This window comes from Monodelphis domestica, chromosome 1, assembly GCF_027887165.1.
Source record: "Monodelphis domestica isolate mMonDom1 chromosome 1, mMonDom1.pri, whole genome shotgun sequence".
Lineage (NCBI taxonomy): Eukaryota > Metazoa > Chordata > Mammalia > Didelphimorphia > Didelphidae > Monodelphis > Monodelphis domestica.
In genome coordinates, this window is record NC_077227.1 from 516,599,943 (window position 1) to 516,624,460 (window position 24,518).

The 24,518-nt window shown below is 44.8% G+C and overlaps 1 protein-coding gene across 2 annotated transcripts in view; it reads left to right on the plus strand.

Annotated features, from left to right (window-relative positions):
• CAD (carbamoyl-phosphate synthetase 2, aspartate transcarbamylase, and dihydroorotase) overlaps positions 1–22,238 on the plus strand; it is a 28,445-nt gene extending 6,207 nt beyond the window's left edge. Inside the window, exons 11-45 of one of the 2 annotated variants that reach the window (XM_007475999.3) lie at positions 49–282; positions 404–625; positions 851–1,039; positions 1,432–1,556; positions 1,718–1,848; positions 3,409–3,521; positions 4,204–4,448; positions 4,671–4,917; positions 5,419–5,517; positions 5,614–5,838; positions 5,920–6,102; positions 6,292–6,510; positions 7,050–7,217; positions 7,554–7,736; positions 7,879–7,983; positions 8,522–8,761; positions 9,406–9,487; positions 9,854–10,020; positions 10,190–10,354; positions 10,558–10,689; positions 10,983–11,184; positions 11,655–11,845; positions 12,044–12,184; positions 12,845–12,943; positions 13,433–13,529; positions 13,838–13,888; positions 14,249–14,293; positions 14,409–14,575; positions 14,687–14,761; positions 15,719–15,931; positions 20,437–20,562; positions 20,761–20,916; positions 21,069–21,170; positions 21,361–21,455; positions 21,662–22,238. In XM_007475999.3, the coding sequence (XP_007476061.2) occupies positions 49–282; positions 404–625; positions 851–1,039; positions 1,432–1,556; positions 1,718–1,848; positions 3,409–3,521; positions 4,204–4,448; positions 4,671–4,917; positions 5,419–5,517; positions 5,614–5,838; positions 5,920–6,102; positions 6,292–6,510; positions 7,050–7,217; positions 7,554–7,736; positions 7,879–7,983; positions 8,522–8,761; positions 9,406–9,487; positions 9,854–10,020; positions 10,190–10,354; positions 10,558–10,689; positions 10,983–11,184; positions 11,655–11,845; positions 12,044–12,184; positions 12,845–12,943; positions 13,433–13,529; positions 13,838–13,888; positions 14,249–14,293; positions 14,409–14,575; positions 14,687–14,761; positions 15,719–15,931; positions 20,437–20,562; positions 20,761–20,916; positions 21,069–21,170; positions 21,361–21,455; positions 21,662–21,764 (5,337 nt within the window). In that variant the 3' untranslated portion in view covers positions 21,765–22,238. The remainder of the gene's footprint in view (positions 1–48; positions 283–403; positions 626–850; positions 1,040–1,431; positions 1,557–1,717; positions 1,849–3,408; positions 3,522–4,203; positions 4,449–4,670; positions 4,918–5,418; positions 5,518–5,613; positions 5,839–5,919; positions 6,103–6,291; positions 6,511–7,049; positions 7,218–7,553; positions 7,737–7,878; positions 7,984–8,521; positions 8,762–9,405; positions 9,488–9,853; positions 10,021–10,189; positions 10,355–10,557; positions 10,690–10,982; positions 11,185–11,654; positions 11,846–12,043; positions 12,185–12,844; positions 12,944–13,432; positions 13,530–13,837; positions 13,889–14,248; positions 14,294–14,408; positions 14,576–14,686; positions 14,762–15,718; positions 15,932–20,436; positions 20,563–20,760; positions 20,917–21,068; positions 21,171–21,360; positions 21,456–21,661) is intronic. The other variant, XM_001371087.4, reaches the window with a different exon arrangement.
• Positions 22,239–24,518: the final 2,280 nt, after the last annotated feature.

Here is a 24,518-nt window from a genome sequence, read left to right on the forward strand (position 1 = left end):
TTTAGGATTCTAATCTTTATATATGCTCTTGCCCATCTTCCAACTCAGGTTATTCGTAATGAGCGTCCAGATGGTGTATTACTGACATTTGGGGGCCAGACAGCACTGAATTGTGGTGTGGAGCTGACTAAGGCTGGGGTTCTGGCCCGGTATGGAGTACGGGTCCTAGGCACCCCCGTAGAGACAATTGAGCTGACTGAGGATCGGCGTGCTTTTGCAGCAAGGATGGCAGAAATTGGAGAACATGTGGCCCCGAGCGAGGCTGCAAACTCCCTGGAACAGGTATAGCGGAGACAGGTCCCTGGATATTATCTGGACACATTCCTTTTTTGCTTTGGGCTTGGGTAGGAGTTGAGAACTCTGGATAACACCGATACCTGTATTTCTCCTTTCCTTGACTTAGGCGCAAGCTGCTGCAGAACGACTGGGGTACCCGGTCCTGGTACGTGCTGCCTTTGCCCTAGGTGGCCTTGGCTCCGGCTTTGCTTCTAGCAGAGAAGAACTCTCCTCTCTGGTGGCCCCAGCCTTTGCTCACACTAGTCAAGTACTGGTGGACAAGTCCCTCAAGGGATGGAAAGAAATAGAATATGAAGTGGTGAGAGATGCCTATGGCAACTGTGTCACGGTAAGTTGTACCAGGGAAGGGATCTCTACCAATTCTGGACAACCTTTGGGGTGGTTGAGTTAAGGAAGATCATGGGAAGGCTTTAGAATGAGGGATCAGGGCTAAAACCTTTGTTAGATTGTGTCCTTAGGACCAGAGAAAGGGGAGGGACCCTCAGAAAAATCCTTTGCATCAATTATTAGTGCTTTTTTGCATTGGCCTTTAGTGCAACTTCTCCTTTCCTAGGTATGTAACATGGAAAATCTAGATCCACTGGGCATTCACACTGGTGAATCTATAGTTGTGGCCCCAAGCCAGACACTAAACGACAGGGAATATCAGCTGTTGCGACAGACTGCTATCAAGGTGACTCAACACCTGGGCATTGTTGGGGAGTGCAATGTACAATATGCCTTGAACCCTGAGTCTGAACAGGTAAAAAGCCCTGAGCCCCTGTGTCTGAGAATTTTCCATACTGTCCCTCTCAACTACCCACACAGCCCCAACTTGCCTGAGATACATATTTCCTTGGTTGTATGCTCTCTATCTCCCCTACCTATCCCTTCCCATGCAGCAAAACCCCATGACCCTCAAACTGTAAAGCCACTGAGGCCTATAGAACTGGGGAGGGGCCCTGAGTCCCATTGCTGGGATGTGTCTTGCTTCTTCTACTCTGTTTCAGGAGAACTTTTCTCTCTTACTCAGCAGGGGCATTGCCTCCTTTTTCTTAACCTTTCTACATTCTAGCCAGGTGCCTGGCCAACGAGACCCTAGGCTTCTAAATTGAACTCACTGATTTATTCTTTTCACCTTGTATGCTTTGGCAGTACTATATCATTGAAGTGAATGCACGACTGTCTCGGAGTTCGGCCCTTGCCAGTAAAGCCACTGGTTATCCTCTGGCCTATGTAGCAGCCAAGCTGGCTTTGGGTATCTCCTTGCCTGATCTCAGGTATGAAGTGTTAGAGGGAGGCATTTGTAGGGGAGGATGGAGCATGGGACTGAAAAGATGAAATCCTCTTGGACAGAGAAGAGCATCCTACAAGGGTTAATGGGCATCTTGGAGCATTACTAGATTTTTCTCTCTTTACCTTTCCTTTGGCCACTGCTCAGGAACTCGGTAACTGGGGGTACTGCTGCTTTTGAGCCCAGCCTGGATTACTGCGTGGTTAAGGTCCCTCGCTGGGACCTTAGCAAGTTCCTCCGAGTTAGCACAAGGATTGGAAGCTGCATGAAGAGTGTTGGTAAGAGACCAAAGGACCCCATTAACACTAAGTACCTATAATAATATGATAATAGTCCCCTTAGAGCACCCTTTTAATATCTGTTGGCATTAGCATAAAAAATATCTCTTGATGTACCTCACTTGTGGGTGTGCTCCTCAACTTTCTCCAAGGAGCAGCAGCAATTCAAGAAATTCTGTAGGAACTCCTCTCCTCTAGAGGAATTCCAGCAATTTAGATGATGTCTAAAGCAAAGATCAGAAACATGGTGTAGTCCATAATATTTGTGATTCAATTTAGTTGATTCAAACAAGGCAATCAAGAGACTTGGTTTAATGTTTATTTTTTAAAACCTTTATTTTCTATCTTAGAATCAATACTGTGCAAGAGCTAGGCAATGGGAGTTAAATGACTTAATATAAGGTCACACAGGTTGGAAATGTCTGAGTCCATATTTGAACCCAGAATCTTCCATCTCTAAGCCTGGCTCTCTCAATCCTTTGGGCCACCTATCTGCCCCAGCTTAACTTTTTAATAGTATATGTTTCCTTGAGAATCCACAATATAAATTCCTCATTTTCATGTCTACTGTACTACTTTAAAACAAAAGGGACCTTGTTAATATAACTGTGGACCACATATCAAGTAGAAATCAAGCATCAGGAACCAGGAGTGGATTTTACTGAATCTGGTAAGGCTAAAATTAATAAATTATAGGACGTGAAGTCAGGAAAACCTGGATTCAAATCCAGCCTTGCTCAAGTACTAGTTGTGTGACCCTGGGTAAGTCACTTAACCTCTATCTGCCTCACTTTTCTCATGTGTAAAAATGAGGATAATAATAGCATCTACTTCTTGGGATTGTCATGGGAATAAAAAGAGATAATATAAAGCACTTTACAAAACTGAAAGCTCTGTAAAAATGCTAGCTATTATTTTTTTAACCATTTCTATAAGATAATTTATCACATGTCAGCAGTAGGCATATAGTGCTTAAAATAGTGTAAAAAATGTAAAGAGATAATGGAAACATAATGACATTATAATAGGAACAAAGTAAATGGATAAGATTCTTCAGTGATTTCAGTGGCAATTTTAGACTCAAAACACATGCATAATTTAGACAGAGTGGTCACATAAAAAACTGCATCAAACTATAACACTTCTTTAACCCCAATTTAACCCTAATTCACCAAGTGGGTGAATTAGATGAAAAAAACCTAGTGTAAATCCTGATGAGGATGCTTTGTAGCACAGTGTACCAGAAGCCAGACTTAAGAGGCAGTAAGTGTGACTCCCAGGTTCGAGTCCCACTTCTGGGCCCTCTCTGCTCTGACCTTAATAAATAATTTAACCTCCTAGTACCCAAAGGCAACTCCAAACTTCTAAAGTGTTCATCTGGCCTGGTAGAAGGAGTTTCCTTACTGTGAGTGCACTAAAAAGGAAATCCCAGGTTTGATTAAAAAAAAAAAACCCAAAATGAAACAGTGGACCAGACATCCTTCCAATGAGGCCTGCCTGAATGGATCCCACAGGATCTTTAGGCTGACTCTTGCACCCCTTTCTTCCTCACTCCCCTAGGTGAGGTCATGGCTATTGGACGTGGGTTCGAAGAGGCATTCCAAAAGGCCTTGCGCATGGTGGATGAGAACTGTGTTGGCTTTGATCACACAATGAAGCCCGTCAGTGACATGGTGAGAGACAGGGCAGCCCCATCCACTTGATACCTGAAGCTGATCTTGCTATTCCCTATCATTAACTTGTCACTAATGGTGCCAACCACAAACATTCCCTAAGCTTGTGGGGTTGCTTTAGGGGCTGCCCTATGACAGAGGCAGGTAGGTGGCACAGTGGATAGTGTCAAGCCTAGAGTCAGGAAGGCCCGAGTTTAAATCTGGCCTCAGACTAGCTGTGTGATCATGGGTAGGTCACTTAATCTCTCTATCTCAGTTTCCTCACCTGTAAAATGGGGATAACAGCTGCATCTACCACTTAGGGTTGTTTGAAGATCAAATGAGATACTGTTTGTCAAATGGTTAGCCCAGCGACTGGCTCATTCTATAAATATTTATTCCTTCTGCCCTATGGAATACCCCCCACTCTCAATATTCTTTTTTGGAAAAGTGTTTTTAAATCCTTACCTTTCCGTCTTAGAATTTGATACTAAGGTAGAAGTGTAGTAAGGGCTAGACAATAGGAGTAAGTGACTCACCCAGGGTCACGTGGCTAGGAAGTGCCTGAGGTCAGATTTGAGCCTAGTACTTTCTGTCTCCAGGCCTGGCATTCTATCTACCTGAGCCACCCAGCTGTGCCCCTCTTCTCCATATTTATTCTTGGTTAAATCTTCACCCCTTTCTTTCCAACCACCACTATTAGGAGCTGGAAACGCCAACAGACAAGCGGATCTTTGTGGTAGCAGCTGCTTTGTGGGCAGGATATACCATAGACCGACTGTATGAGCTTACTCGCATTGATCGCTGGTTCCTGCAGTGCATGAAACGCATTATAGAGCACACTCGAAAACTAGAGGAACACCGTGGGCAGCCCTTGCCCCCTGATTTGCTGCACCAGGCCAAGCGCCTTGGATTCTCCGACAAGCAGATTGCCCTCGCAGTACTCAGGTCAGGGGCTGCTGGTTGGGTCAGGGAGCCCCAGGGGAAGGCTGCTGAAGCTGCCCAGGGACTAGAGGAGTGGTTGTTTTGTGGGGACAAACCTGGAGAGCCTTAGACCTTTTTTTCTCTGAGATGAGGGCTAGTGATTTGAATTGCGGCAGATTTTCTTGCCTTAGAACAGTACCATGCTCTCTTTCTGTGCTCATTTCTGACCCTGCTCTCCCTCTCTAGCACAGAGCTGGCCGTACGAAAACTACGGCAGGAGCTGGGCATCTGTCCAGCGGTCAAGCAGATTGATACAGTGGCAGCAGAGTGGCCAGCTCAAACCAACTATCTGTACCTGACTTATGGTGGCACCACCCATGACCTGGCTTTCCACGCTCCCCATGTCCTGGTCTTGGGCTCTGGCGTTTACCGCATTGGCTCCAGTGTGGAATTTGACTGGTGTGCTGTGGGCTGCATCCGGCAGCTGCGCAAGGTCTGGGCTTTAACCCTCAGAATGAGACCGTCCCTGTTCTGATATCCCTGGCACATGTTACTTGTGTCCATAATTGATTGGGATTTCTCCTACTCCTACTTTTGAATAATTGGTTACTTATCCAGCAGCTGTCCTCTGTGTCTCGTGCCTGTCATAGGAACACAGATTTAGGGACAATGAAGCCCATTTGAAATTGAAATCATGTAGTCCAACCTCCCACCCCATGTTGGATTACCCACTCTTGCATTTACACAAACATTTTGAGTAATTGGGGCTTACTGATTTTTTTTTAACCTTTGCCTTCTGACCTTATTGGTTCTAAGGTTAGGTGATTGAGGTTAAGTGACTTGGCCAGGGTCACACAGACTTGTTAATGTTTTAGGGGTGGGGTGGATTCTTGGGGTCTGGGGGTCAGTTATAGTAAGGACATTGTTTTTAGTCTCTGCCTAGTTCTACCTTTTTGAACCCCATAGCCAAATAACATTTCCTATCATGCCACAGATGGGGTATAAGACTATTATGGTGAACTATAACCCTGAGACAGTCAGTACTGATTATGACATGTGTGATCGGCTCTACTTTGATGAGATCTCTTTTGAGGTAAGGGAGAAAAGGGCAGTTAATGCATTTTATTGGAATTGTGCTGACTTTCCCATAGTGACTGTTGGCTGACTCCTAGCATCTGACCCCCTGCAGGTGGTGATGGATATCTATGAGCTAGAAAACCCTGAGGGTGTAATCCTCTCCATGGGAGGTCAGTTGCCCAACAACATGGCAATGGCCCTGCATAGGCAGCAGTGCCGAGTCCTTGGCACATCCCCAGAAGCCATCGACTCTGCTGAGAACAGATTCAAATTTTCCCGACTTCTTGACACCATTGGCATCAGTCAGCCTCAGTGGCGAGAACTCAGTGACTTGGAGGTAGGCCTGGTGTTCCAGGGTGCAGAGCACAAGTGAGGCTCAGGGTCTAACGGATATCACCTGACTTCTCGCTGTTCTTAGTCTGCTCGCCAGTTCTGTCACACCGTGGGGTACCCTTGTGTTGTCCGCCCATCCTATGTGCTGAGTGGTGCAGCTATGAATGTGGCCTATACTGATGGAGACCTTGAGCGATTTCTGAGCAGTGCAGCTGCTGTCTCCAAAGAACATCCTGTGGTCATCTCCAAGTTCATCCAAGAGGCCAAGGTTGGTGGATGAACAAAAATGTCTCTGTTCCTCTCTCCCTTGCTCCTGGCTGCTGACCCATTCTCCCTCATCCCCTGGCTCTCTTGGGACATTTGTAGTTGTAGTTGCTTCATGTAAAATTTATGAGGAGTTGAGCTGGGTTGGGAGAGAATTCTCACACTGATGGTCATTCTGCATTGTGGCTCTCAGGAAATTGACGTGGATGCTGTGGCTTGTGATGGCATGGTGGTTGCTGTAGCTATCTCAGAGCATGTGGAGAATGCAGGGGTGCACTCAGGGGATGCCACTTTGGTGACTCCTCCTCAAGACATCACACCTAAGACATTGGAAAGGATCAAAGCAATTGTTCACGCTGTGGGTCAAGAGCTACAGGTCACAGGGCCTTTCAATCTTCAGCTCATTGCCAAGGTAATGGGCAAGACTTGGACTGGAAGTAGAAGTTAAAGGTTAATATCCTCTTTATTGCTAGAGCAGAGCTCCCCAAACTTGATTATGAGGAGTTATTGTGTTATGTACCTAAAGTTTTTTGATTACAGAAAGAGAGGGCTAAATTTTTTTCCTTGTGGGATCTGCCAATATTTTGAAGCTTGAAAGTAAAAAGTTAGGTCCCACTCTTCTTTGGAAATAGACCTTTGAGGGTGAGAATGGGCTTGCTGGCAGTTATGGATACTTAAAATGCCAGATGCCTTATCCCAGGACCCTGAGCATTTTGAGCCAGAAGCTCAAGTGTCTCTAAGAAATAGGAAAGGGAGCACTAAAACCTGCCTGCCTCCCTTCATTTAATCCCTTTAGACCCATAATCGGCAAGTTGAATACAATTACATTGTAATCTTACAATTCATATCCAAAAAAGTAGGGTGGATAGAGGAATAGAGATTGATTGGCTGTCAACAGCAGGGCCTGCTTCTTGTGGAACATAGGTAAACATCATATCTGTGTTTTCCCAGGATGACCAGCTCAAGGTTATCGAGTGCAATGTCCGTGTCTCTCGGTCCTTCCCCTTTGTCTCTAAGACACTTGGAGTAGATCTGGTAGCCCTGGCTACCCGAATTATCATGGGTGAGGAGGTGGAGCCTGTTGGGCTCATGGCTGGAACTGGAGTAGTGGGAGTTAAGGTAAGGAAGACTGGCATTACCGGGTTTTAAGTTGAGGGTTGGGAAATCTTAGGAGGCAAGATTTTTTTTGTTTAAGTTCTTGTCCTCTGTCTTAGTATCATTTCTAAGGGAGGAGAACGAATGGTAAGAGCTAGACGTTGGGGTTCAGTGACTTGTCCAGGTAAAGCTAGAAAGTGTCTGAAGCCACATTTGAACCCAGGACCTTTTGTCTCCATGTCTGGTGCTCTACACACCTAGCTGCTCCAGGTCATTTTGTTGTGGCCTAGCCTACCTCCTGATTAAAATGATGTATCCATAGAAATCCTTAAGACCCTTTCCCTTATCTCACCCCCTCAGGTGCCCCAGTTCTCATTCTCACGCCTGGCAGGAGCAGATGTGGTGCTGGGTGTAGAGATGACCAGCACTGGGGAAGTGGCTGGCTTTGGGGAGAGCCGCTGTGAGGCCTACCTCAAGGCTATGCTAAGCACTGGCTTCAAGATCCCCAAGAAGAATATCCTGCTGACTATTGGTAGTTACAAGGTATGGTAATTGGGTTGGGAAAAGAGTAAAGGTCAGGGTTCCTTGCAGGAGGAGGAGTTGGGTCTCAGAAGTGCCTTTATGTCACCAGTATCAGGTAATGCTCTTCCCCCCTTCCGCCTTCCCTCTCTCTTGCCTATCTCAGAACAAGAGTGAGCTGCTCCCTACAGTGAGGCTGTTGGAGAGTCTAGGCTATAGCTTATATGCCAGTTTGGGCACAGCAGACTTCTACACAGAGCATGGTGTCAAGGTAAGCTACCCTCTCCTCCTATGTTATTTCTCTGACTCTTATAGTTTTATGTCCCGTCCCCTGTCCCCTCCATGCTGTTCTGGTCCATCATTTTCCTGGGACTGACCTAGGGGAATAACAACTGCTAAGAGCAGAGCAGCCCTGTAACTCAGATAGAGCAAGTATGGGTGTCCTCATTTTATAAATGAAGAAATTGAGTCTCAAAACTTAAGTGATTTGCTTGCTCATTGTCACATAGTTAGAAATGTCAAATTGAAATGTCAAATTCCAGAGTTTCTGGCACATCTGGACTCAAGACTCTCAGGACCTAAGACTCCTTGAGTTTTATATTCATTTGTGTCATTTTTACATCATGGCTAAAGATAGAAACATACCCTTAAGGGCTTTTCCATTTTAGAGATAGTTGATTCCTAGACACTGCCCCGCCTTCCCCTGCCCCAATCCAAAGGGTCCCTAATCTGCCTTTCTCCTGGGTACCACTTCATTTGAAGACTTATCCTTGTTTTGGTGATGTCTGCTGGGCTTTTGGGGAACATAGGTTACAGCCGTGGACTGGCACTTTGAGGAGGCAGTTGAAGGTGAATGTCCTCCACAACGAAGCATCCTGGAACAGTTGGCAGAAAACCACTTTGAACTGGTCATCAACCTGTCAATGCGAGGGGCAGGGGGTCGACGCCTCTCCTCCTTTGTAACCAAGGGGTACCGGACCCGTCGCCTGGCTGCAGACTTCTCTGTGCCACTCATCATTGACATCAAGTGCACTAAGCTATTTGTAGAGGTGATTGGGTCTTAGACAGGAATCAATAGGCCTTTATTGTGATGGTGCTGGCATTAAAGGGAATTTCCCCTAAATAAATTTGGTGGAGCCTGGGGAGGCATGAGAAAATAGATCTCTGTATAAAAATGCTGCTGCTTCCTAACAAGAAGATTTGGGTAAGGAGAGAAACTGGTTGGGAGAGGCAGGACTAGGCTTTAGTGTGTTGAAGGTTGGATTAAGTACCCTGGCTTTTATAGACCTTTGGTAAAACAAAATAGATCAAACTAATATGAGATAGATAGATAGACACAACAATCAAAAACATACTGGTGGGAGGTCAATGGAACAGACAGAAATTTGCAATATAAGCTTAAGAATAGTGGGTCTTAAAATATTCTGAGAAACATTCTTGGATAATTGATAATAGAGAATTTAGTCAAGCAAATTGCAACACTTCCGTTATCAGGGTTTCTCATCAGAACTTGTTTTCCCATTGTTAATTAGGGTAGCAGTGCTTAATCTTCTCATATCCCTTTTCAGTATTGTCAAATTATATTGAAAAAACAAAATAAAGCTCACCTACAATCATTCTACTGGTAGCAGCTTTGAACAATCCTGTGAGTACCCTCTTCCCTAAATAAAATGTTGCTGTCATCCACTTGTAGGCATTGGGCCAGATTGGGCCAGCCCCTCCCCTGAAGGTGCATGTTGACTGTATGACCTCACAGAAGCTTGTGCGTCTGCCAGGTGAGTGACAGTTCTCTGCTTCCACGTTGCTCCAGCTGGGCATCTGGATCTAGCATTCGTGGGAAGAGGGCTGTGGGTCATGTCTATCTCTACACCTGGGCATGTTCTCTCTCTCTCTGCTTTCCCTCTTCTGTGGTACTCTGCGCATGCTCCTTGCTCTAATCCCTTTCCAAGGTTATCCCCTTTACCAGTTCCTTTTCTTTCTCAAAAACTCCTACTTTTCCCTCTCTTCTGCCCATCATTCCTTATCTGCCATTGGTGGGATAGAGTCTTGCTCTTTTTTGTCTGACACAAAAAACCCTCCTGTGTCCTTAATAGATTTTGTTTCTTGGAGTTAAACCTGTCCTCCTTTTCACCTTCCCCCAGGGCTGATTGATGTACATGTGCACCTACGGGAACCAGGTGGTACTCACAAGGAGGACTTTGCCTCAGGCACAGCGGCTGCCCTAGCTGGTGGGGTCACCATGGTGTGTGCTATGCCCAACACTCGACCTCCCATCATAGATGCCCCAGCCCTTGCCCTTGCACAGAAGGTGAGTGATTCCAGACCCTTCATTTGACTCAGAAATGCTATTGACCATGCTGTCCCATTTGGTCAGTTCCTTCTCTTTTTAGTAAATCTGTTTTTTGACCCTGTAATTGTCCTGAATATATCTCTCTGAGATGTCCAGCCCAACACCATTGTACTTTATTGTCCTCTAGTTGGCAGAAACGGGGGCCCGCTGTGACTATGCCTTGTTCCTTGGGGCCTCGTCAGAGAATGCAGGAACCCTGGGTGCAGTGGCTGGGGCAGCTGCAGGATTGAAGCTCTATCTCAATGAGACATTCTCTGAACTTCAACTGGAGAGCATCTCTCATTGGATGGAGGTGAGAAATCTGAGATTAGGGTAGCTGGGAGGTGGTGCTGAAATAACCATAGTAGGAGATGGAAGCCAAATAGGGATGGATGTTGGGCGGTTCTGGTGAACAGAGTAGAATGGGAAAGAGTGGGGGCAAGGACTAGGAGTCGTCGGCAGCACTTACTGAATGATAGAAGAGGACCCAGACTGACCTGTAAGTTTTGATCCTAGCACTTTGAGACATGGCCACACCATCTCCCCATTGTGGCTCATGCAGAACGACAGACCGTAGCTGCCATCCTTATGGTAGCCCAGTTGGCTCAGCGACCTGTCCACATCTGCCACGTGGCCCGGAAGGAGGAGGTAAAAAGGGGAGGGAGGGAAGAGGGAGGGAGAGGGAGAGAGTCTGTGTTTGTGCATACACACTTTTTCAGGCATGCATTTTGGGAGGTTAGTGGCACTGTATCAGTGATGGGGAGAGTATAGAAGGAATGAGGTGACAGAAAGTATATGGGATAGGACAATGGGACCTCAGAGTTAGGAGCCTCTTCTTGTCTCTCTATTGGTCCACAGAAAGAAGTCCAAAGGGACCAAACTAGGGGATCAGCCCCCCAAGTTTAGCTCTCTCTGGAACTCTCTATTCTCTCAACCTCCAGATCCTATTAATTAAAGCTGCAAAGGCACGGGGGGTATCAGTGACCTGCGAGGTGGCCCCCCACCATCTCTTCCTCAGCCAAGCAGACCTTGAGCGCCTGGGGCCTGGGAAAGGTGAAGTCCGGCCTGAGCTCGGCACCCTTGAGGACGTGGAGGCTCTCTGGGAGAACATGGCCATCATTGATTGCTTTGCCTCAGACCATGGTGAGGAAGAGAGACCCATGGTTGACTTGTGAGAGCTAGTTTGTGAGTCAAGCAATGTAATGAGCATTCCCCATGGTCAAAGGCACAGGGCTTTGTCAGCTTGATTGAGTATGGTGGCTGGAACTGTGGGCAGAGTTCCCCTCTGCTTTTCCCTCTTCTCACAGAGGAAAAGACCAGCATCTTCCCTTATTTTTTTTTAAAAGTTATCATCTTTAATGAAATGACTTTGGAAATAATGTACATTTCCATGACACTAACAGAACAGTTTTTGGAACCACAGTAAGATATACAGAATTACATCCGTAATTTGTATTAAATGTCAACATTTCGAATAACAGTTTATTACAGGGCAAACAAGATCAAAAAAATTTTCCCATTTCTCTCTTGATGAGGAGCTGTTTCCTGAGGTGAATCTGAGTTCTAAGAGGAAAACTTGTTTGGCCCATCTCGCAACAGTCCCTTTCTTTCAGCTCCTCACACCCTGGAAGAAAAATCTGGGTCCAAGCCTCCCCCTGGCTTCCCAGGTCTGGAGACAATGCTTCCATTGCTGCTAACAGCGGTGAGCGAGGGCCGACTCAGCCTAGATGACCTGCTGCAGAAGCTGCACCACAATCCCCGACGGATCTTTCACTTGCCCCAGCAGGAGGACACCTATGTTGAGGTGTGGGCTTGGGGTGGGAGGAAGGTCCATGAAAGAAAGCAGCCCCTGTATGGAAAGAAGAGAAGACATTGTGCTGAGAATGGGGATGGGCGTTGGGTAGCTTTGAGCCCAAACATTACCCATTTTGGGGGGAGAGGCTATGTTCAATTATGTTCCTAGCCCACCCCACCCAACACACATAACCTGTTTCTGGGGCAGGTGGATCTGGAGCATGAATGGATCATCCCCAGCCACATGCCCTTCTCCAAGGCACATTGGACACCTTTTGAGGGACAGCGAGTGAAGGGCACAATACGGCGAGTTGTCCTTCGAGGGGAGGTTGCCTACATTGATGGTCAGGTATCTGAGCCCATAACCCTCATCCCTCCCTCTCAATCCTGGGTCAGACCTTCTTTCCTAATCCCATCTAGTTCAGGTAATTCGGTCATTTGAGTACTTCTGGTGTTAGGAAACCTACTCTTCCCTGTCCTGCCTTCCCCTCCCATTTGGGCACAATTTTAGTTGTTAGGAAATATTTCCTTGTTTTGAGGCAAAAATCTGCTTCCTTTTACTGCCACCCATTCACTGATGATGAGTCAGCCTTGGGGGTCAGCAAGAATAAGTAATACCTCTTTTACATGACAACCCTTTAAGTACTTAAAGATGTGAGTTGGTTCTCTCTTTCCATCAGTTCCCCAAACATAGCTCCTCCCCCTCCTCCCCATTGAAAAGAAGCTATGATCCTAAATTCCAAGCTTGACTTCCAAGAGCTTCCCCAGAGCAACTTAATTTCCTAACTATGCTAGAGACCATCTGTTGAGTTTACCACATACCAGTGATAATCAGATGCCTGCCATTAGTCTTCCTTTGTGCAAGTAGGCATTACAAAGGCATTGACCCCGACTTCTGGTTGCTACATGACTTCCTCCTTGCTCTCCCACTGTCTTCCAGCTCACTTGGTTTCCAGAGAATTCCTTACCTGACCCTAACCTCACATTTTTCCTGGTCTCTTATATACAGGTACTAGTGCCCCCTGGCTACGGGCAAGATGTGAGGAAGTGGCCTCAAGGCCCAGTGCCTCAGCACCTGCCTTCAGCCCCACCCAGTGAAAGTATCAAGGTACAGAGCCAAGGGGCACAGACAGGTGGTCACAGCTAGCTGATTCAAGAGGGTTCATATGGTACTGCCTAAATGTTTTCACTACAGCTTTTTGGAATAGGACTTAGGATCATCTAATCTAACCCATACCTGTGCAGGTCTTTCCTACACAGGTTATAAACACTCCCAACAAGTGGTCTTCCAACATCTACTTGAAGATTTTTAGGTATAAGGAACTTTCCTCCCTCACTCCCCAAGCAGTCCCATAACTTATCTGAAAACAAATTAAGGCATTGTCAGGTCGTAAACACAAATACCCTAAGGAACCAGTTCATGGATGACATTAAGGATCATCTTATTAGTGGAGAGGAGTGGGGATAAGGGATACATGAAGGCTGAAGAAACTGAGTTTGTGAGGCAGTACGTTTCATTTTTCTTCAAGGGAGAGGAAGGAAGGGAAGGGATTTTTAGTTGTTTTCTCAAAAGAATGGACCCATGTTACTCTCACAGACTCCAGAAAGACCCCGACGTGGCCTCCCAGGCCATCCTGATGGGCGATTCCATCTCCCACCTCGAATCCACCGAGCTTCTGACCCTGGCCTTCCAGGTGAGAGGAATTCTGCTGATATAGAACATAGGAATGGTCTTCTCATTTCTCCAAGAACCTAAGATAGAGGAGTAGGTCTTTGGGGGCTTGGCATTTCTTCCAAGTTGTCTTCTTACTTAGCACCCCAGATTGATGACTGCTTGCTATATAGCTCCTGCCCTTTCCCTTTTCCTGTCTTCTCTATTATTCCCAAATCCTCCCACCAACTTTGATCCGTTTTTTTTATCCTTTAATTTTTGATAAGTAAGTCCAGGGGTCATTGTCTCCTCCCCAGCTTTCCCTTATTCCTCCTCTCTTGTTATGGGCAGCTGTGTTCATCGGCCCAAGAGCCAGGACCCCACAAGGCAACAGAGTGTGGGGTAAATCTGGGGCTTTTCCCCATGGAGTGTCTCTTAAGTTGCTGTGAACTCAGCCTTTTCATCTTGCATAAGAGCCATGCTGTCATTGGGCTGAGCATTGGGGGTAGGGGCAATGAGGACATTTGCTACCTGGATACAAGTTTGCTGGGGATACAAATTTGCTGGGGCAGGTGCTGTATGTATGATGTGTGTACATGTCTGCCTGTAGGCCAAAGCTACTTATTTTCCTCTCTCCACTAACCTGCTGTGGCTGCCTTGGTGTGAGTTGGTTTAACATAGTGTGATAAGTAAGTGTCCTGGGAGATGCATGGCTGCCTGTGACTCCAATTGATACTTATTTCTGCCCTATTCCCTTTGTAGCTGAAGAACCTAAGGAGAAACCCTCCCGCAAGACAGTGGAGCCAGGTGGGAAATTCTTTCTCTAATGGGAAGCACCATGAACCAGATGGTGCTGGTAGGGAGGAGATGAAGGGAAACTCGAGTTGAATGCTTTGGCACTGGTCCCATTCTTCTGCTATAGATCTCGCAGGAACTCCTGATAGCTGCTGCTACCCTCCTCCAGTGCCTAGGCAGGCCTCACCCCAGAACTTGGGTACTCCTAGCCTGTTGCATACTCAGACTTCACCCTTGCTGCATTCTCTAGTTGGCCAGCATATACTGTCTGTTCGTCAGTTTACCAAAGATCAGGTACCTGGTAGGGAGTGGTGGGGGATGTTGGCAGAAGAGCTCTGGGCCTTGGGATTTGGAAGAGGATGTCTGAGAAAGTGTTGTCCCTGACTGACTTGTGACCCTTTTCAGATGTCCCACCTGTTCAATGTGGCACACACCCTGCGGATGATGGTCCAGAAGGAACGGAGCATAGACATTCTCAAGGTCAGTATTGAAGGTAGGCAAGAAGGGTATTAGTTGGGCTCCTATGGTGAGCCTTATACCATCTGTAAGAGGGAAGAGAGAGAGTCTACTGCAGATTGGCAAAAGTTTTTGAGATTGCATGCCCAGACTACAATTTAAGATTGCATATGAGGCCCCTGCATTACCCCAAAGAGTGGAGGGAAGAAGTGCTCACTTTGGGCAGCTGGACAGAGAGGCAAGGCATGCAAAAAAATATCCATGAACCCTGTGAAGACAGAAAACAGAGCAACTCCCCAAGAGCTGACTCTGCATGTGTGTCAATACTTTGCCAACGCTGGTCTATTGTTTCCCTGTATGTCTCCTTTCCACCATAGACTTAGGGAGTATCAGAGCTTTGAATGTCTCTTCCCATGGTATTACAGGGAGTTATTCTTCCTTGGGTAGGATCCTATGCAATCGACCTTAACCTTTCACATCCTCAACACTCAAAATATATCTGTCCCCTTTTTTGCTTCACTTTTTAGAATCTCAGCTAATCTGATTTAAGTTAGTTTTATTGTTTTTCTAAGAAATACCAGGGATCTTCCACCCTTCCGAGGAGCATATAATTTTCCAATTATATAGAGAGACAATTTTTGATAATTATTATCTTACATTTCATGATTCCAATTCTCTCCTTTCTTCCTCCCTTCTCCTGCTCCCTAGGTAGTAAATTGTCAGACATAGGATATATCAGTACTGTCAGAGCATATACTTTTTAACAATGAATTTCTAGAGGGAAAGTTTTGACCAAAATAAGTGACCAGTGGTGGAATGCTTTAGTCTATGGCAAGCCAATGGGGCAGATACTTCTGGATAAGTGGGTCTTTTCCATATCTCTCAAATTATATGCCCTATGTATCTCCCTGTGGGTAAGATGGAACCCTTGGGGGAAAGTTATTATTGTGTTCTTTGGAGTAAATCTACTTCCCATACCAGGGCAAGGTGATGGCCTCCATGTTTTATGAAGTGAGCACTCGTACCAGCAGTTCCTTTGCAGCAGCTATGGCCCGGCTCGGAGGCTCTGTGCTCAACTTCTCTGAAGCTACATCGTCTGTCCAGAAGGGAGAATCCCTAGCAGATTCTGTCCAGACCATGAGCTGCTATGCCGATGTTGTTGTGCTCCGGCACCCCCAACCTGGAGCTGTGGAGGTAGGAGGGGTAAAGGGCCATAGGAAGCAAAAAAGAGAGACGTAGCTGTTGGATTGAACTAGGAAGACAGTAGGGACCCAACTATGGATGATGAGATACTCATGCAAAAGAGAGAAGTGACGATTTTACTGGCAACATTATGATCCCTGGTTTTCTGACTTTTTTTTTTAAAGAAAGAAAGAATTTGTATTGAGAAATTTTATTTGAACAGATACAAACATACCTAAGGTACTCTGAATTGATTGAGTACACAATGTACAGACCATAGGAAATAATTAAAGAATTTGAGATTTAGAAGGTACCTCAGGGCCATCTAGTACACCTCATACTTGAGAGAAGTCCCCATGAGTGAGCATCTAGCCTCTGACTGAAGACTCTAGGGAAGAAGGAACTCATCACCTCCTACTCCACCTTCAGGCAGCTCTGATTGTCAGGGAGAGTTTTCTAAAAATCGAACCTAAATTGGCCTCTTGCTTTTTCTACACATTACTCTCAATTATGTCCTCTAGGACCAAATAGAATGAGTCTAGTCCCTCCTCCACATAGCAGCCCTTCAGATGTTTCAAAATAGCTCTCATGTCCTCTCTGAGTATACTCTTCTCCAGGCTAAACATCCCTGGGTCCTTCAGCTGATCTCATATGGCAAGGAACTCAAGAAACTTTCATTTTGGTTACCATCTTCTGGACATTCTCCAATTAATCATTGTCCTTCCTAAAACATGATCTCCAGAACTGAACACAGTGCCCCAGATGAGTTTTAATGAGGGCTGCAGAGAACAGTGGGATTTCCACCTCCCTGCTCCTGGATATTGTGCTCTTAACGGAGCCCAGAGAAGTGGCCAGTTGGCCAACCCATTGAACAACCGTGGTCTGACCATGCCTCCCTTGATTATACTTGTTGATTTTTTATTTTTAATCTTGAAGTATAAGGCTTTGCATTTATCTCTGTTGAATTTTATCTTATTAGATTCTAGCTTGTCTGGATTTTTGGATCCTGACCCTATCACCCTGACAGCTAGGTGGTCCAGTGGGCCTATAGTCAGGGAGACCCAAATTCAAATCTAGTGCTACATATTTACTAGCTGTGTGATTTTGAACAAGTCGCTTAACATCTCTGAGTTTCAACATATCTGAGTTTCAGTTTCCTCATCTATAAAATGGGGCTAATAATAGCACCTATCTAGTTGTCAGCATCAAATGAGATAATAATTGTAAAATGCTTAGCACAAAAGTAGGCATTGTATAAATACTTGCTAGCTATTTTTATTATTGTTATTATCATCCTGTGTATTAGGTATTCCTCTCAGCTTTGTGTCTTTTCCAAAATTAACAATGTACCATCTCATCATCTAAGCCTTTATCCAGATCACTGACAAAAATTAAACTACATTGATCCCTGGGGCACTACACTGGAGACCTCTGCCACACTGACAAGAAACCATTAATGGCTCCCCTTTATGTCCAGCTATCTAATCAGTTCTGAATCTATCTTGGCCATATTATTATCCAATCCATATCTCTCTACATCTTCTCTACAAGAATCTATGTAATCTTGTTTTTAAAGAGGTCTAAGTTGAACCCATTGGCTGATTAATAACTTGCAGACTTAGTTCTCTTCTCCTTTTGAATCAGAGTATCATTTATCCTTTTCCAGTCTTAAAGGCTTTGTCTCTGTCTCTGTCTCTGTCTCTGTCTCTCTCTCTGTCTCTCTCTCTCTCTCTCTCTCTCATTTTCCATGATTTTTAAAATATCACTGACAAAGGCTTAGAAATCCCAGCTTCTAATTCTTTGACATCAAGGATTGGAGGATGTAGTTAATCTGGACTGGTTTAATTGAATTCACTCAGGGAAGCCTGGCACTGTCTCACTCTTCCCTTATTTATATTGGGCATTAACTCCCCATTAGTCATTATTTTGCCTGTCATTTCTAACAAAGAGGCCATTCTCTTTTGCAGAGAAAATAGAAATAACATATGAGTCAGGCAGGTCTGCCTTCTCCGTGTTGTCAGCTGTTTAGTCGTTTCACTGGTGTTTGACTTTTCATGACCCCTTTTGGGGTTTTCTTGGCAAAGATATTGGAGTGGTTTGCCATTTCCTTCTCCAGCTCATTGTATAGGTGAGGAAACTGAGGCAAATAGAGCAAAATGATTTGCCCAGTGTCACACTGCTAGTGTCTGAGGCTGGATTAGAACTTGAGTCTTCCTGACTCTAAGCCTAGTGCTCTGTTCACATCCTATTCACCCCAAGCCAAGGTCCTGCTTATTTTATGATTCTCCTTTTTTTCTACAACCATAACCAAAATCCCATTTGGTTGTGCTTTGTGTCCCTCATTCAGCCTCAGTTCATCCTGGCCTGGAGCATTCATAGTATTGCTTCACACTTTTACATTCATTTTCTTTTACTTGGCTTTGGTTCCATCTTCTGGACATTCCTTTTTCTGTGCTCGATCCCACAATGTTTAGTATGTTTATCATTAATATGGATAAAGGCAGAGATTGGCATGCTTTTTGAATTCTCAGATAATACTACTTAAGGGATAGCTAGCACACGGGATGGTCACCAGGAGCCCAAAAGATCTCCACAGGCTAGAGCATTGTGCTGGATAAAATAAAATACAGTAAAAACCCAGGAGAAAATAAGCATAAAGTCTTACATTTGGGTGCCAAAAGTCAACCTCACAAATAGAAAATGAGGGAGGGATGATTAGTCAGCAGGTGTTCTGAACACTGGACCTCAAGTGGATCTGAAACTCTGTGTGAGTCAGCAGCAGGATGGGATGGCCAAAAAAGTGAATTTGATCTTGTCCTGCGGTAAGAGCCATGGCTCCCAGAAATAGGTGGCAAAGGCCCAGCCAGCCCTCTTCTGGAGTGTTGGGTTCAGATCGTGGCACCATGGTTTAAGAAAAACATTGAGAAACCAGGCCGCAGCCAGAAAGATGAGGAGCTTTGACTCCGGGTGAGAATCAGTTGAAGGAAGAGAAGACCCACGGAGACTGTGGCAACTGTTATGAAATGTTTGAAGGCTGCTTCATGGAGGTGTGTTTATTTGGCCCAGAGGACAGAGCCAGGAATGGTGAGGGGAGGCCAATTTAGAGTAAATATCAGGAAAAGTCTAATAAGTAAGTATCATTCAGGCATTTCAGTCCTGTCCAACTCTTCATGACTTCATTTAGGGTTTCCCTGGAAGAGATACTGGAATGGTTGGTCATTTCCTTCTCCAGCTCATCTTACCAAAGAAGAATCTGAGGCAAACAGGGTTAAGTGACTGATTTGACTTTTGCTCTTCCTGACCCAAACCCTGGCACTCTATCCACTGATTCACCTAGCTGCCCTCCTGACAATTAGAGCTATTCAGAAGTAGAAAGGGCCCACTTGAGAGATTCTGAACTTCCTTAATACACTCTTTTACACTAGCGGGCTTCCACTTATTTAAAAAGATGCTTTACATTAGTACCGATATTGTTCAGTAGCTTTTATCTGGCTTGTTATTACTGAAAGTTATATGCATTTCTAGACAGTTTTCAAAGAGCCATCAGCTCCTACCACAGTAGTAGTAATTGGCCATATTGTTCTTTTGATTCTTTTTATTTTCATCACTTCACAAAAAAGTATTCCTATTTCTTTTACTTCTGTTTTCATTCTTCCTTATGGTACAGGGTTTAGTCCATTATATTCAACAGCTAAGGGGATCAGGGGAAGGCCTTGTGTTGGAGGTGGCACTTGGCTGAGAACTTGAAGCCCAGGGAGAGGTGGAGAGGTTGAATGTGGGAAAGAACAAGAAATCCAGTTGGCTGAATTGGAGGGTGTTTGTGAGACTATACTAAAACACCTCATGAGTCCATACTGTTTATAAGGTGCAATTATTAGACGGTCCCCAATTTAACAATCTGTCATCAAGGCCCAAGTCTCCTACAGCTGGGTGGCCCGAGAGTTAGCCAAACTGCCCTTCTCATATTTCTCTGCACACAACAGTGGAAAGAGCTTTGGCTCTGATGGTCAGCACCTGGGTTCTGATGCCTTCTTCCCATGTGACTTTGAGAGGTCAGTTTTCCCCGCTACTCAGCCTCTTCCTCTAAAATGAGAATGTTGGGCTAGATGACCTTCTAGCTCTAGCTCTTTGATCCATGATCTCCAGGCTCCATCCCTTTCAGAGGTTGTCCCTGTGCCTAAAATGTTCTCCTTCCCCTGAGCTTCTTGGAATCCCTGGCTCCTTTTTAAAGGTCAGAAGTCAGCTCTAGGACAGTGTGCCTTTCCCAGTTATCCCCAGTTCCAAGCCCATGCCTAGCGTCCAGAAAGTACTTTTTAAACACTTGTCAAATTATGTAGTAGGATAACTGCCTATGAACAATTTGGCAACTATCAGCAGAGAAAGCAACACACATTTTCCTTTGCATTGTCCTTGACTATTACTAAAATTAGGCACTTTTTAAGATTGTTATTATTATTTTTCAGTTATTCTCTTGAGAATTGTTCCATCTGTTTTTTCCCCAATCTCCTCCTGTATAGCTGGCAGCCAAGCACTGCCGGAGGCCAGTGATCAATGCTGGGGATGGAGTAGGAGAGCACCCAACCCAGGCCTTGCTGGATGTCTTTACCATTCGAGAGGAGCTAGGAACTGTCAATGGCATGACGGTAAGAGAGGACAGCCATGGTGGATTGAGATCTGGGTCCTCCCCTTCTTTAGCAGACACCAGCCTCCAAATTAACCTTGGGTTTTTAGCTGAGAGCGGCCATGGAGGCAATCATGGAACGGGTTAATTCTGAGGGAGAAGATGGGGATTTGAGGTGATCTTGCAGCTCCTCTGTTTTCTGACTGACTCTTTTCTCTAGATCACCATGGTAGGAGATCTCAAGCACGGACGGACAGTACACTCCCTTGCCTGCCTGCTCACACAGTATCGGGTCAGTCTTCGCTATGTGGCACCCCCCAGCCTGCGCATGCCACCAGATGTCTTGTCTTTTGTAGCTTCCAGAGGGACTAAGCAGGTAAGATCATCTCTATCATCTTGGCAGGGTGGCAGATTATCCTAGGCATAGCAGGCCAGGAAGCCATAGATTGGTCGATGCATTCGGGATCTGGATGAATACTTGGTGAAGGGCACCTAAAGAACTAACAGGATCTTTCCTCCAATTCTTAGGAGGAATTTGAGAGCATTGAGGAGGCCCTACCTGACACAGATGTCCTTTATATGACTCGGATTCAAAAGGAACGGTTTGGATCCACCCAAGAGTATGAAGCTGTGAGTGCTCGGGATGGCATTTGAGTCCAGGGTGGGAGATACAGGGTGGGAAGGGCTCTGCCTGATACCTCCCTGGGTGACCCTGTAAAGAGGGAAAGAAGGCTAAATAATGTATCACACCCCTGTGGCTTCTGCCCCTTCCCGGGGTTGTTGGAGAGACCTGGAGCCACTCGGCCCTTCCTTCCCTCAGTGCTTTGGCCAATTCATCCTCACACCCCACATCATGACCCGGGCCAAGAAGAAGATGGTCGTGATGCACCCAATGCCTCGGGTCAACGAGATCAGGTGAGAAGGTGCTAGGGCAGGGGAGCTGGGGGATCATGAGATTGCAGCTGCCAGGGCTTGACTCTTAAGCTCTTGCTGGCATTGCCTGCAGGAGCTCTTCTGGGTTCAGGCATACTATAGGTTGAGGCATTTCTTTTCTCCAGGCAGCTGCCTAGTTGGGATAAAGGAACGTGGGAGCACCAGTGACCTCTCATTTTCCCCTACAGTGTGGAGGTAGACTCTGACCCCCGAGCTGCCTACTTCCGGCAGGCTGAGAACGGCATGTACATGCGGATGGCCCTCCTCGCTACTGTACTGGGTCGCTACTAGAGCCTGTCTCTAAACAGCTTCTCTCCACTGCTTCTGCCACTGGGCAAGGATTCCTGGTGCCCCCCACGGGGGCAGCGCATTTAATGTGAGGCTGTGGGGCAGCCCCAACAACAGATCCATACAAATTTGCACCTGTACTCAAGACTCTGGGCTGGGACTTGTTCAGCTTGGGGATGGAGCGGGGTATCAGATGCTAGGGTCTCCACCTTCCCTTGTCCACACCCCCTCTTCCCCATGTGTACAGTAACTTTTCTATTACCCGATCTCAGAGCCATTTCCCAGATTTAATAAACAGCTGAGCTGCCTCTATCCGTCCTCTCCCAGTCTTCCCTTGTCTCTAAAGGGAGGGGATTTCTCATGGCCAAGTACATAGGACCCACAGCTGTGGGGGTTACAGCATCATCATCATCATCATCCCACACTTATGATTCCTGTTGCTTTTTTGTGGAATAAAAACTCAGTACTCTGCACTTAGGACATAAGTCTGTCAAAGTCAGTTTTGAATCTCAGAGAATGAAATCCAAAGAGGGTAAAGCCTCCTCTTGCTTCTGAAAATCCCTCTGCCCAAGTCATTTTGGTTTATATTTTTATAGTGTTCATGAAACAGACAGTATCATAGAGGGAGACAAGCATACAAAGTTCAACTTTGGGGGGGGGGGGTTGGTTATTTAAATAGAATAGTGGTAGAGTATTTTTTTTTCTTTTTAAAACTTCCATCCTAGAATCAGTTATGTATATTGGTTTTCAAAAAGGCAGAAGAATGTCCAGCAAGTAAAGCATAAGGGTTATTCACTATGATCAGGAGGGATTTATACCAGGAATGCAAGGATGGTTCAACATTAGGAAAACCATTCACATAATTGACCATATCAACAAGCAAACTTACAAAAATCACATGATTATCTCAATAGACACAGAAAAAGCCTTTGACAAAATACAACACTCATTCCTATTGAAAACACTAGAAAGCATAGGAATAGAAGGGCCGTTCCTAAAAATAGTAAACAGTATTTATCTAAAACTATCAGCCAACATCATCTGCAATGGGGATAAACTAGATGCATTCCCAATAAGATCAGGAGTGAAACAAGGATGCCCATTATCACCGCTATTATTTAACATTGTACTGGAAACACTAGCAGTAGCAATTAGAGAAGAAAAAGAAATTGAAGGTATTAAAATAGGCAATGAGGAGACCAAGCTATCACTCTTGGTAACGAGACCAAGTGATGATATGATGGTCTACTTAAAGAATCCTAGAGAATTAACTAAAAAGATAGTGGAAATAATCAACAACTTTAGCAAAGTTGCAGGATACAAAATAAGCCCACATAAGTCAGCATTTCTATATATCTCCAACATTGCAGCAAGAATAGAAAGAGAAATTCCATTTAAAATCACCCTAGACACTATAAAATACTTAAGAAACTATTTGCCAAAGACAAACATGGGAACTTTATGAACACAACTACAAAACACTTTCCACACAAAACTAGATCTAAACAATTGGAAAAACATTAACTGTTTATGGGTAGGACGAGCTAACAATAAAAATGACCATCCTACCCAAACTTATTTAGTGCCATACCCATCGAACTACCAAAAACTTTTTTACTGAATTAGAAAAAAACATAACAAAAGATCAAGGATATCCAGCGAAATAATGAAAAAACAAATGTGAAGGAAGGTGGCCTTGCAGTACCAGATCTCAAACTATACTATAAAGCAGTGGACATCAAAACAATATGGTACTGGTTAAGAGACAGAAAGGAGGATCGGTAGAATAGACTTGGGGTAAGTGTCCTCAGCAAGATAGTCTATGACAAGCCCAAAGATCCCAGCTTTTGACACAAAAATCCACTATTTCATAAAAACTGCTGGGAAAATTGGAAGACGGTGTGGGAGAGATTAGGTTTGGATCAACACCTCACCCTACACCAAGATAAACTCAAAATGGGTGAATGACTTGAACATGAAGGAAAATATAAGTAAATTATGTGAACACAGAATAGTATACATGTCAGACCTATGGGAAGGGAAAGATTTTAAAACCAAGCAAGACTTTTAAAAAGTCACAAAATACAAAATAAATAATTTTGATTACATCAAATTTAAAAGTTTGTACAAACAAAACCAATGCAACCAAAATTAGAAGGGAAGCAACAAATTGGGAAAAGATCTTCATAACAAAAACCTCTGACAAAGGTCTAAATACTCAAATTTACAAAGAACTGAATCAATTGTACAAAAAAAATCAAGCCATTCTCCAATTGATAAATGGGCAAGGGACATGAATAGGCAATTTTCAGTCAAAGAAATCAAAAGTATTAATAAGCACATGAAAAAGTGTTCTAAATCTCTTATAATCAGAAAGATGCAAATCAAAACAACTGAGGTATCACCTCACACCTACCAGATTGGCTAACCTGACAGCAATGGAAAGTAATGGATGCTGATGGGGATGTGGCAAAGTAGGGACATTAATTCATTGCTAGTGGAGTTGTGAATTGATCCATCTGTTCTTGAGGGCAATTTGGAACTATGCCCAAAGGGCGCTAAAAGACTATTTGCCTTTTGACCCAGCCATAGCACTGCTGGGTTTGCACCCCAAAGAGATAATAAGGAAAAATACATGTACAAGAATATTCATAGCTGCACTCTTTGTGGTGGCAAAAAAAAATGGAAAATGAGGGGATGCCCTTCAATTGGGGAATGGCTGAACAAATTGTAGTATATGTTGGTGATGGAATATTA